The sequence below is a fragment of the Pempheris klunzingeri genome, chromosome 16 (assembly GCF_042242105.1).
Source record: "Pempheris klunzingeri isolate RE-2024b chromosome 16, fPemKlu1.hap1, whole genome shotgun sequence".
Taxonomy (NCBI): Eukaryota; Metazoa; Chordata; class Actinopteri; order Acropomatiformes; family Pempheridae; genus Pempheris; species Pempheris klunzingeri.
The window spans coordinates 5,236,969-5,248,731 of record NC_092027.1 but is presented as its reverse complement, the minus strand read 5'-3'; the positions used below and the strand labels follow the sequence as shown (position 1 = coordinate 5,248,731).

At 41.0% G+C, this 11,763-nt stretch overlaps 2 protein-coding genes across 2 annotated transcripts; both read right to left on the bottom strand.

Annotated features, from left to right (window-relative positions):
* Positions 1 to 2,247: 2,247 nt before the first annotated feature.
* On the bottom strand, positions 2,248 to 6,051 carry slc52a2 (solute carrier family 52 member 2). The gene is made up of 4 exons (XM_070846245.1): positions 5,922 to 6,051; positions 3,772 to 4,627; positions 3,537 to 3,660; positions 2,248 to 2,749 (listed from the first exon to the last, which is right to left on the bottom strand). The coding sequence occupies exons 1-4, from the start codon at positions 6,049 to 6,051 to the stop codon at positions 2,540 to 2,542; spliced, it is 1,320 nt and encodes a 439-aa protein (XP_070702346.1). The 3' UTR covers positions 2,248 to 2,539.
* Positions 6,052 to 7,638: 1,587 nt separating this feature from the next.
* On the bottom strand, positions 7,639 to 11,658 carry LOC139215512 (uncharacterized). The gene is made up of 3 exons (XM_070846496.1): positions 11,610 to 11,658; positions 10,603 to 10,669; positions 7,639 to 10,415 (listed from the first exon to the last, which is right to left on the bottom strand). Exons 2-3 carry the CDS (start codon positions 10,661 to 10,663, stop codon positions 7,936 to 7,938), a joined length of 2,541 nt encoding a protein of 846 aa, XP_070702597.1. The 5' UTR covers positions 10,664 to 10,669; positions 11,610 to 11,658; the 3' UTR covers positions 7,639 to 7,935.
* Positions 11,659 to 11,763: the final 105 nt, after the last annotated feature.

The window sequence follows — 11,763 nt, the reverse complement described above, 5'->3', positions numbered from 1 at the left end:
GCTGGTAACTATTACATAACCTAGGAAAACATCTGACTAGTGCATTGTTTATTGGAAAAAGAAACATTCATGCAGTGAAGTCTTTGATGAATGAAAAATGAAAACAATTCTTGGAAATTCATGCAAAGTGTTAGAAATGATAAGAGAGTCCTCAAAGCTGAGTGTTAACTCAAAAAATAATAAGAATCTGTTAGATCTGGAAGTGCAATCATAATTTTAAAGAATCTTCTCAGAAGAAATTGTAGTTAAAACTGCATGTGGATATTTAGCTTATGATTCTACGATATTAAAATATTCTAAAAGCATCACATAAAACAGTTTAAAGCAACATATTCTGATGAACAGCTCTGCACATGATGCATGAAAAACAACAGATTGTTGTACGTAATTTCAAGCCATTATTAAAACAAATAAATAAATTGATTTGCCTCTCTGCAGATACTCACATGCTGTTTGGTGGAGAGTGGAGAGTTTTCTGGCGAGACAAAGAAGCCAAAGTCCTGAGCAGTAAACTGTGTGTGTGCACCAAGGGATTAAATCCTGCTTGGGGCGAGTGGGCGTGAGAGCATATAGCCAACCATTACACATGTTTGGTTAACTGATCATTGTCTCGACCTTAAATACCTTCACTGTCAGGACCCTTTAGGATCATCAACAAACATCACATGCTGTGATTTGCTGTTCCGTCAACCCCATTTCTTTTACCTTGAAGCTATTTCTGAATGAGATGCATTCAAGAATCTGCAGAATTCATTAATTATGCTTGAAGCAATCATGGGAGCGCAGGCAGAAATGAGTTAAGTGTTTACACCATTCAGTTGCATAACTACACGTTTCAGTTCAGGATTTGATGTAAGGTACACAAAGTATTACAATTCCACGTGCACATTTTGATAAGGATTAGTGTAACCTTGCGTAATCTTTTGAGAAAAATCCAAATTAGCAATATCCAGTCTGTGTTAATTCAGGTGATCTTGTGAGGCATCATTCAGTCAACATTTTGGAGAATACATTCATTTCCTTTATTGCTGAACATTAGATGAGAAGATCACACTTCTTATATCACCTTTGGCAACAAAATGAAGCTTATTTCCCAAAATGTCGGTCCCTTTAAGTCATATTTTGGAAGGTAGCTAGCAACGTGAGAGTTTAGCACTTCAGTTTTTATTTTATTGCATTTACTGTATTTCAGCCAACCTATTTATTCTCCAAACTTATTTATATACATAATATTCGTTAAGGTCATATTTTCACTTTAAATAATATTATGTGCTTAAGAATTCTGGATTAAAGATAATTTTTCATTTCATCACACAACTCACACATGAGAGTGGATGTCATGACTTCACTGATTATGTGCTAAAGCAGGTCAGTCATCACAGAGTAGCTCCACCTACAAGTGAACATAATACTGCAATATGTAATCATATAGATTATGTTTTTCAAGATGAAGTTATGTCTATTGTGAGTTCATAGTGGTTTCACAAATCATGCTGTTAAACAAACAAAAAAAAAAAAGCTTCAGGGCCTTTTCAACAAACCTTTATTGTTTGGCAAATCAAAAAATGGCCATGGTCACAAAAAAAGCAAAAGCACCATAAATCACTTCACTGTTCAAATAGTATCAGTACATTTAAAATCAATAAATTACAAAAGCAAGATTGACACCATTAAGTGTATGCAATGTTAACAGATAATCTTCCTCTGTAAACTCCTGAAGAGTTAATAAATCAGAAATACCTTGGAAGGTAATTCATTAACCATGCTGCTACAGTACTAGTACATCAAGAGATCCAGCCTCATTATTTCAAGGCTGAGGAGACATAATCCCTTGTTTACCAAAGTGTTAACTGATTAATATACTACTCATCAAGGCCAGACATTGTTCCCTTAAGGTAGCATAAACATTGCTGTATATTTGGAATGTATTGAAATCCAAAATGACCAGTGAAATCCATTAAATGATTGTATAAAACATTATGAGACAGGAAGCTAAAATGTGTGAAAGACGAGGTAGCCAAATATTTGAATCACATTTGAGTCACTGAAACAAACAAAAATCAATAAAACCACACACATTCCTTGCTTTTCTTCAGGTAGTGGAGCATTAACAGTGTTAATATTTTGCATGAATTAGTTTCAGGAGCAACAAATCTGGATTACAAAAGTTAACCATTGTGTCCCTGAGTAAATAATGCTTCACGTGGTTTGTTGTAATGGGGGAAAAAAAAAAAAGAAGTAAAAACAGCAGCTGATAGATTTATCAGCTGCTGTTTTTGCTTCTGTTAACATGTTCGACTATGTTCTGAAAACAAAAAGCACTTGTAGTATTACTGTGTGATACAATGCTGCCATTATATCAGAACGTTTTCAGCTTCACACACTCAGAGGGCTCAAGATTAGGAGAGGCTGCCTCATGGGTGGAAGAAAGATAAGGCCAAGACACATGTGGCGCTTCACTCAGGAAACCAGTCATTTCCTGTTAAAATAAAAGGGAACCGTGTCTATAAAAACAGTAACATTACATATGCCGCTCCTGCTAGCTGCAGTTATCCACACAGTCTTGAGCCCGGGCGAACACGTGATAGACGTTGACCAGAGGGAACATGGTGAGCGCTCCTATCAGGGAGCCGGCCTGGATGGAGATGCCGCACCACAGCAGGGCAGCATGACCCGCCTCGTGGAGCAAGGTCCCAATTACCACCTTCACGTAGGAGAAGATGCCGGTGAAAACAATCCAGGAGATGATCTGTGGGGTGGCACAGGCGAGTGACTGACATTAGCGTAGGACCAGGAGATCAGAGCAGAAAAACATGTGTGTGTGTGTGTGTGTGTGTGTGTGTGTGTGTGTGTGTGGGATGAGGACTGACTGTCCTGACAACAGTCTGTGTTCGCAGTGTGTTTCTCACTTTGAGTTACATTTTTTCGCTGCACTTGAATTTTTTTGTAGATGTAAAAAAAAAAAAATTTATATATTCTATATAGTCTTCTAGAGTATTTGATCAACATTGAGATACATCACTCGTCTCCTGTTCTGTACCGATTGTGCATGTTCTCAGTTACTGACAGTTACTGACAGGAATCAATCATCCTCCAGGGTTTCTTCAGGGTTCAGCAAGTTCAACTTAAGACTTTTTTTATTTACATAGCATGCAATAAAATGTGAGACCTGTCCATACCAGACAAAGTACGATGACCTAAATTTATTTATTACTACATCACTTAATTTGTAATTATTAGCAGCCTGTGACTGTGACTGAGAGAACACTTTTTTTCCAGCTGAATCAACAAACTTCAAACCAGCAAGAAGAGCACAGGCAAAAACACAAATACAGAAATCTCTAATGTGAAATTGTCTAAATCTGTCTAACTTTAGCAGAAACCATTAAAAAAAACCCTGACTTGAAAAAAATAGTAATTCTCAAAATAGTAATCCTCAAAGTACTGTATTGTATTTAAGTGTATTTAAATCCTGGGTCTCGTGTTAGTAAGTTTTAAACTTATACCCAACTCTGGAAATATGCATCACCACTCACCACTAAAGCAATGCCAGCAGAGCTTCCTAGGAGTGGAGGACAGGGACTGAGGGCTGCTAACGCCATGAGATATGCAGCAAATACTCCTCCTGCTACAGACAAGAAGCCCAGACCAGTGGAGGACCTGGAAGAGAAAAATGGGGCCAATCAAAACACTGTAGCCAATGTTTTATTAGAAAGAAAGAGACTCAGTACTAACAGTAATGCATGAGTTCATACTCTGATGTTTCCTCACCTCAGGACGATAAACATAGCTAGAAAGCAGGCCACGGGGTTCGCTATGTTGCCGAGGACCACAGACAGGTGAAAGGTCATGGTGCCATAAGGCAAACAGGAGAAACTCTGCACAGACGGCAGGACGCCATTGGTGAGGGCGTTGGAGACAGCGAGCAGCGACAGCAGGTAGATGTTCCGCTGTGTCCAAAACCTCTGAGCAGGCGGCTGTTCCTCCACCTGTGTCTCCTCCTCAGACACCGGCGTCCCTCCGTTGTGTAGTGGGTGCGTTTCCTCTCCGTTTTTGGATGCTACTGCGTTGTCAAACTCCTGTGGCGGTGCGTCTTCCTGAGACGACGTCTGTCTTTGTGTCAGAGCCCAGAAACTCAGACCGGAGATTGACAGCATGGCACACAGGAACCCAAAGAAGTTCTGTGCTGGAAAGTTCTCTTTTAAATAGTCTGGCTTCACCGTGCCGTTCACAGTTCTACACTCCAGCTTGTTGACGCCTTGCCCTAAAGCCACAATACAGGGGAACAAGGCGCTGAGGCCCTGACCGATGAAGAAAGTACGGATATACTCTGGGGGGTAACGAAACATAAAAGGCAGGAAGGTGACGTTGGACGTGCAGCAGACCACAGACAACACAAAGCTGAAGAGCAGGAACGGCAGTGACCTTTCTTCTCCTGCTACTTTGACGGTGTGTGACCAGAAGACGGCCAGAAGAGCGGACGCTACCACCGCCAGCACCTGGATGCAGTGGATGACGAGGCGCTCGTTTAGACGTCCTGGAGCACAGTGGTGTGTGATGGTCACCGCTATAGGGCCGAGGTTCCCAAACGCTATCAGCACTGAGAGATAGGCGGGCAGGTTCCACCCTAAAGCAAGAAAAGCCAATTATCAGTTCAGGTATTGATGAAAACACTACATTCACCATATTTTTTCACAGTGTGACAACGTTTTGGGAATAACAGCTGGTGCTTTCAGAAGTACTTACAATCTTTAATTTCTTTTGTAGATTTAAAACATTTTTTTTTTTATATTCTATATAGTCTTCTAGAGTATTTGATCAACATTGAGATACATCACTCGTCTCGTGTTCTGTACCGATTGTGCATGTTCTCAGTTACTGACAGGAATCAATCATCCTCCAGGGTTTCACTTAAGTTCAACTTAAGACTTTTTTATTTACATAACATGCAATAAAATGTGAGACCTGTCCATACCAGACAAAGTACGATAACCTAAATTTATTTATTACCACATCACTTAATTTGTAATTATTAGCAGCCTGTGACTGAGACCGTTTGTTCATATATGGTGGGTTTACAATATATCAACATAGTAAAGCTGCGATAAAGCTGCTGCGGCTCCTTTAAGGTTGTTGCGGCGTCAGTGCAGCTGCGCAAACAAACTGAGCTGAGCGCTGCAGGTGTGATTGACAGGTACGAGCAGCCAGCCAGGTACGAGCAGCCATCACCTTCTGGTGACGTGTGGGTGTCTTATATGGGTGCACGGAAATGCCAAAACTAACGCATATTTGGCTTTAAAAAAAAAAAAAAAAAAAAAAGTATTTAAACCCGGACATGAGTTTTCGAGTATCCCTTGCACCTCATTTTCCCCGTTTAAGTGTCCAAATAATAGTAATAATAAATTATAATAATAATTCTTAAGAAATACAATAATAAAATGGAAACACACAGTACAAGTACGTTCAAATTCTACTTAAATAGAGTAAAAAAAAAGGACAGTTATTCAACATATAACTGTTTTTATTCATTGGCACTGTTTTACCAGAAATTACAGGTATATAATTACTGGTATTATATTTCTGTATATTTACAGGTAATATTTTATCGTTCTGAACTGAGAAAACATCACAATAGCACACCTGTAGTGTTCACATTACACACCAGTGTGTGTGTGTGTGTGTGTGTGTGTGTGTGTGTGTGTGTGTGTGTGTGTGTGTATGTGTGTGTGTGTGTGTGTGTGTGTGTGTTAGCTAGCTAGCTAGCTTCATTTAGGACATGCTAGCTCCGCCAGGTTTGGGCTAAAGTCCCACTGAAGCCACCAAACCTGCAATAATAAGGCAAAGAGGTCCAAACGGAGCGACTAGGTTTTGCTAGAGGCTTTGATGCAGTAAACTAAGAGCCAGATAAGACGACCACCGACCTTCGGGCAGCACATTGACCACCACCGGGAGCTCGACCCACAGGCTGTTGACGGAAACCCAGGAGCCCATGGCGAACAGGGCTATGAGCCCGTGGGCCACCGCTGCACTGCTCCACCAGCTACCGCACATGGCGCCGCTTGGTCCGGCCGACATAATAAAGAAACTGCCGGGAAATAGTTTGATTTTGTCCGGTAAAACAAAGAGCTTCTCCACACATTGTCTTGTTGACCTGAAGAATGGTGGACGCCTACTAGAGATGTGACGTTCGCGAACGAGTCGAGTCTTTGAACGGCTCTTTTAAGTGAACGATGAGAACCGATTCGCAGTCGCGAGCCTTTCTTATATGCAAATTGCCTGTGCTGCGTTTAAGTGTCACCTGTGTGATTGTCCACGCTGCCTTCACCTGAACGACTAATGACGTCGAGTTTGAGTCGTCCACAGCACGCTGCATTCACGTGAACGCAGCTACAGATGCGCAGCATCAGGGGAGGAGACATTAGTGACTGGACCGGACTGAAGAGATTTACATTCAGGGAGCAGGAGATATTAACGACTGAAGAAAAGTTATTTATTATTGTTTCCATTGTTCTGATGTGGATTTGAGTCAAAGAGCTGTTTGTAAAGTAGTTCAGGTGAACACACACCAGGTAGTTTAGTACAATTATGCATTCACATTTGTATCATGTCCTAATTTCTATTCTAGTTTTATTTATATTATTTATATATATATATATACTTATTTATTATTTTCATATTTTTTCTGTATTGTTAAAATGTTCATATGTGGAAAATTTCACACTAAAGTTATTTTGTCATGGAAGTTATCTGCAGCCTGCATAGCTTTTATTGTGCCACAAAGTTTTTTAGGTGAGGGGAAAATTCAAAATAGTGATCTCACTGTCAAAGCATGTTGGTATGGCACCATCTCATGGAATGATTACACTGAAAACACAAGCCAAATGAAATTATAATCAATATTTCAGAATAGATATGTATAAGTTTTAATTATTCTGAATCAAATCTTATTTTACAACTGCTACCAGTGATTGTTTCCTTGATGAAAACAAGTTACCCATGGTTGACTTCTAATAAATAAATAAGTAAATATAACAATGAGTCAGTCGTTTGAACGGCTCTTTGAAAGGAACGGCTCCTGAAGATCCGGCTCCCTTCAAAGACCCATAAATCCCATCTCTAACGCCTACGCGAAGTTTCCGCCCCTTCAGCTGCCTTCACGGACCCCTCGTAAGTTCCACATCTCCATTAAAAGTTCTCAAAGCCCTTTTGTTTGTATCCTGGTTGTTGGACACAAAATCAGCCCTTGAATTTAACCAGAAAGTAATGCTTCTTACAGATATGGTTTAGCTAAATTAACCCAGTTCAGTGTGCGACAGCTGCTGTTGATGATTGGTCAACTCCTACTCTTCCGGGTTGCTTGTGATGTAACCACAAATGCCCTTCAAATCTGAGAAACACGAGGTCTGCTGTGTGGCTGACAAAACGATGTGATTGATTGTGAAAAATAACTGTGAACTTGAACGAAAGCTGGCTTGACTTCCTCACACTGAACTTTTGTCTCACTGACTAGATGTTAGTCCGACTAACAGAGACTCTAATTTATCACACGTTAAAAGCAGCAAAATATAAGATGTTTATTAGATTAGATGAGAATAAGATGTTTATTTTGTCAAAATCTTATGTTGACTCTTGCGTGATCACAATAGGAACAATCTCATAAAAAAAAACAACAGCAAAAAAAAAAGTTAACTTCTGAATAGCTCTGGTTACAGTATATCACCATGCAAATTAAGAAACACATTATCAAAAATATTAATAACAAAAAAATCTGACCTCATTTTTTTAGCTATTGGTATTGAAAACACAGCATGTAACACACAGATTTAGGTCACTGTGTGTATTTCTGCTTTGTCTGTGAATCATATGAAGAAGTCACAAGTTAACACAATTTTCTTCCCGTCTTTGCAAGTCTTACATCATTTCCATCCCTCATTATTACACTTTTCCTTCACTCTCACCAGCAGCGGCGTTCTTTTTGTCTTTGAGCGCCGGCTTTATCTTGGTCTTTCTTGGCGCCCAGACAAGAGAGTACCCAGGTTTGACCCGGGGGAGTGAGAGCTTCAGCTTCAACACCATCTGCGTGCTGTTTTGGAAAACACACTGCAGGTTTGGGTCTGTGTTGTTCAGAATCATCTTCTGGTAAAGTATCTCACAACGGATCGCCTCCCGTTTCTCAGCTCTGGGTTTGCCATCAAAACGCAGCATCAGTTTGTCAACATCCTGCTGTGTCTTGCACGGCCCTCCATTTTTGCTCACTGTAGCTGTTATGTACTCCCTATCCATGTTCTCCTCCCGCTTTACTTCATGTGCCTTTCCTCCCTTTTCTTTTCCTTTCAGACTGCTGTCATCCTTTTGGCTAACGTATGTATTCTTTTTAGTTTGCCCACCAGGAGATTCATCTGAGCTGCCATCAGATGAACCGGATCGGTTGTCCTCTTCCTGAGAGCTATCCGACGACAGGTTCTTGTGTGAGGAGCGTTTGGAGGACTTGTCAGGTGTTTTCTTTTTTTCAGGGTGGGCCTGGCTGAAGGGATATTCCGCCATCAAGACGGAGAAAGTGCAGCTTGCAAGCTCTAAGCTCACATCTGGTGAAGGGACTTGAGAAAATGTTCCTCCTGGCAGGAAATCCTTCAGGTGTTCCTCAGTGACAGCAGCAATCACCTTCACCGTCCTCTTCAAGCAAGCTCGGATCAGGTCTCTGTTTGTGTGCCACTGGCCGCAGAAATGAAACACGCCGTCAAAGGTTTTCTCCTGCAATGGAAACTGCAGGAAAACATTTGTGGCCCCTTCAGGTTCCAGCAGTGTTGAGGGATTTTTGGACCAATCGAGGAACTTTTGGTAGAGGCAGAGTATGTACCGGCTGAAGTGTGAGTACTCTCCTCCACTTTTTAGAAGCTGCCAGTAAGGACCGAGGATTTTGCAGTAAACGATGGCCAGAACGCACACAAGGCTCTGTATCACAGGATCATTAGCATCAGCGGCAACACTCTCCAGAATAATGTTTGGACAATCGTCGTTGTTCAGCGACAGCAAATCGGAGAAGAAGAGCGAGGTCTCTTTGTGATGGTGAATGAGGGCCGCTGCAGCTTCAAAGTAGTAGTTGAATAGGTTCGATTGATCCCCTGTGAGTCTGGAAGGATTTTTCTTTTCATCGCAGAAAGCCACCCAGTGTTTTCTGTAGTTTTGTGTGCCAGGGGTGCGAGGGGCCAAGATATTACAAGCCATGTGAATGTAGCGCGAAGTGGCACTTTCTGGCATATTCACAAAGTTGCTGAATTTTGGAAGCTTGTCTCGGCCCAGTTTCTCTTCCGTCGACATAATGATCTCTTTTTCAAAGCCCGCAATCTGCTGCTCAACGGTGTTGTGCATGTCAACAAGGAAATTGGCGTTGTAGTTCAGAAACACCATTGGAGAGGCAAGTGAAACATCTTCACAGACAGAGTTGAGTTTTTTCTGAAACTCTGCCATAGCTGGATGCTCCTTGCATGTTAGAGCGTACTGATTTCTGAGGAGATCTAAGGAGACTTTCTTGCATGCTGTGGTTTTCCCACCGTACATACTTGACAGCTTTTGGACAGACAGCATGGTGACGTCGAGCAGCGTCTGGGCCTCTGTGAAATCCTCATCACTTTCAGAGACACGTATTAATTTCTTTACGTGTCCTCTGTCCATCTCACCTTGCATGATTTCAGAGCTCTCGTATTCTTCCTTGACTGTAACTTTTTCATAATTTATGACATCCTCTCTTTTTATGCGTTTCTTCACAAACATTCGAGGCGTTCTTTTCCGCACCAGTTCAAATGGACTTTGAAGCAGATTTTCCATCGCTGCATTCCTCCTGTGACTTCTTGTTTCATGATTGCGGTAATGCAGTTTTAACTTTTTTATCTTGGCTCTAAGAACTTTATATGCCTTTTGAATGTCTCCATTCTTACAAAACTCAGGGTTGAAGTTTCTGAGCCAGCTAACTAAAACGACTGGTGCAAGTTTCTCCCTGGTGACAAAGTTGCTCAACTCGAGGATCAATGCATTTGTGACTTCAATTGACTGAGCTCGCTCTGCAAAATCCCTCATTTCCAAAAGATGTTCTCGTTCCACCGAGATGCTGTCACATATCGGGCCAACAAAACTGAAGTTGACGTCTGATTCCAGAAAGGCCTGCCTTGCTTCGCTTCCTAGACTCAACGTTGCCGCGATGCCTCTTTCCACCAAACGACGAAAATCAGCTGAATGATGGCGGGGGAAGATTTTCTTTAGCCATTCTATAATGGCAATCCACGGAAAATTATTGTCCTCTTTTATAAGTCCTACTTGAATCAAACATCTGTTCTTGCATGGAGCCTTTTCAAGCTCTAACCCTTCTCCTGACTGAGGGCCAATGAAGTCTGCGACAAGCTTCCAATAGTGCTCATCTCCTGAAAAACAGAAAAAAGGAGAGCAGAAAAGTAATGCATGACTTTATTTATGCTTTCTGATGAAATAGGTATCCACTACCAATGCAACATTTTCTGGTAATGTATGGAGGTTATACTAAATTAATACTTGTGTAGCTCATATACAGTCATCAAACTAACAGCTTTACTACATGGCCATTTTACTTACTCAGATTAGCTTCAGTTTCCACTGCTTTACCACAAAGGGAGAAGTCTTGGCCTTCCTCCATAGCGTGCTGTTTTAAAAGAGAGACACAGTCAAACCGTTTAAATCCTCAGAATGTACAACCACGACAACTTCATGACAAAAAGGGGAAGTCTTGTTTGTTAATGCCATTTGGCATCATGTGAAGTCATAACTGAAGTCTGGTTGATACTGAATGTGTGAAAGTGACCAGTTCAATTGTGATTTAGGTTTTAATAATCTATCACAATTTCTCCCCAGCAGAAAATGACTACTCTTGGCATTAGCATGCACAAAGACACAACACTGAAGCTCTGTAAAGTGACTCCCTTTCCAACAAAAGAAAATAAATTCTAAACATTTTACAAGGTACATTTCCATCCACCTGCTGTTATATATGTATACATTATAAACAGACAAAGATCATAATAACTCATTAGAGGATCATCTGAATTAAGTATCTGTTTTACAAATAAAATATTAAAGCAACTATGTGAATCAGTTTCAACAAAACCTGAATATCTGTTTGGATGTATTGCATGCTTGTTGTATTAGACTGCATTAATTTAAGGTGCGCACACAGTTAACTGAAAAATTAGCCTACATCTGTGTTATTTTGTGCCAGTTTGTGGAAGCTGGAGCTTTAGGTTATGAGGGAGAAACCTCACCGCCACCCCTGAAGATTCTCTACCAGCTTAAGACATGCAAGAATAATCGTTTTATTTCTCTTCAGTAAAATTCAGACAACAATCCAGACGATCTCTGTGGCTTACTGACTCTAACTATAAGCAGATAGCAGTACCTCTGCAAGCTAATGCTAAAGCAACTGGCTAGTGTTAGCATCAACATTACCTAAGGGAAATTCAGCGTACTACCACAATAACTCTCATAATAATATCACACCAGAAGAGTGTTGCATGCTATAACATTTCCTTTTTTCCCCCCCAAATATACAAACTGAAAATGTAGCATTTAAAAGCATAAATTGTTACCCAGAAACTAGCCCACCATCAGGATCTGCCTTGTTCACAACCACAACACACGTTGGAGGAGGAGTCAGGACGGCGAGCTGGTCACTGATTGGACAGTTTTTACAGAAGGCGGGACGCCGTTGGGGTTTCCACCAATCACTGAGGGGGGTGAAAT

Coding starts and splice junctions, on each gene's coding strand:
- slc52a2 (XM_070846245.1), bottom strand. CDS start 6,051: ATGTGCGGTAGCTGGTGGAGCAGTGCAGCGGTGGCCCACGGGCTCATA. Junction 3,661..3,771: donor GCTATGTTTATCGTCCTGAG/GTGAGGAAACAT, acceptor TTTCTCTTCCAG/GTCCTCCACTGGTCTGGGCT. Junction 2,750..3,536: donor CTGCTGGCATTGCTTTAGTG/GTGAGTGGTGAT, acceptor GCCACCCCACAG/ATCATCTCCTGGATTGTTTT.
- LOC139215512 (XM_070846496.1), bottom strand. CDS start 10,663: ATGGAGGAAGGCCAAGACTTCTCCCTTTGTGGTAAAGCAGTGGAAACT. Junction 10,416..10,602: donor GGAAACTGAAGCTAATCTGA/GTAAGTAAAATG, acceptor TCTGTTTTTCAG/GAGATGAGCACTATTGGAAG.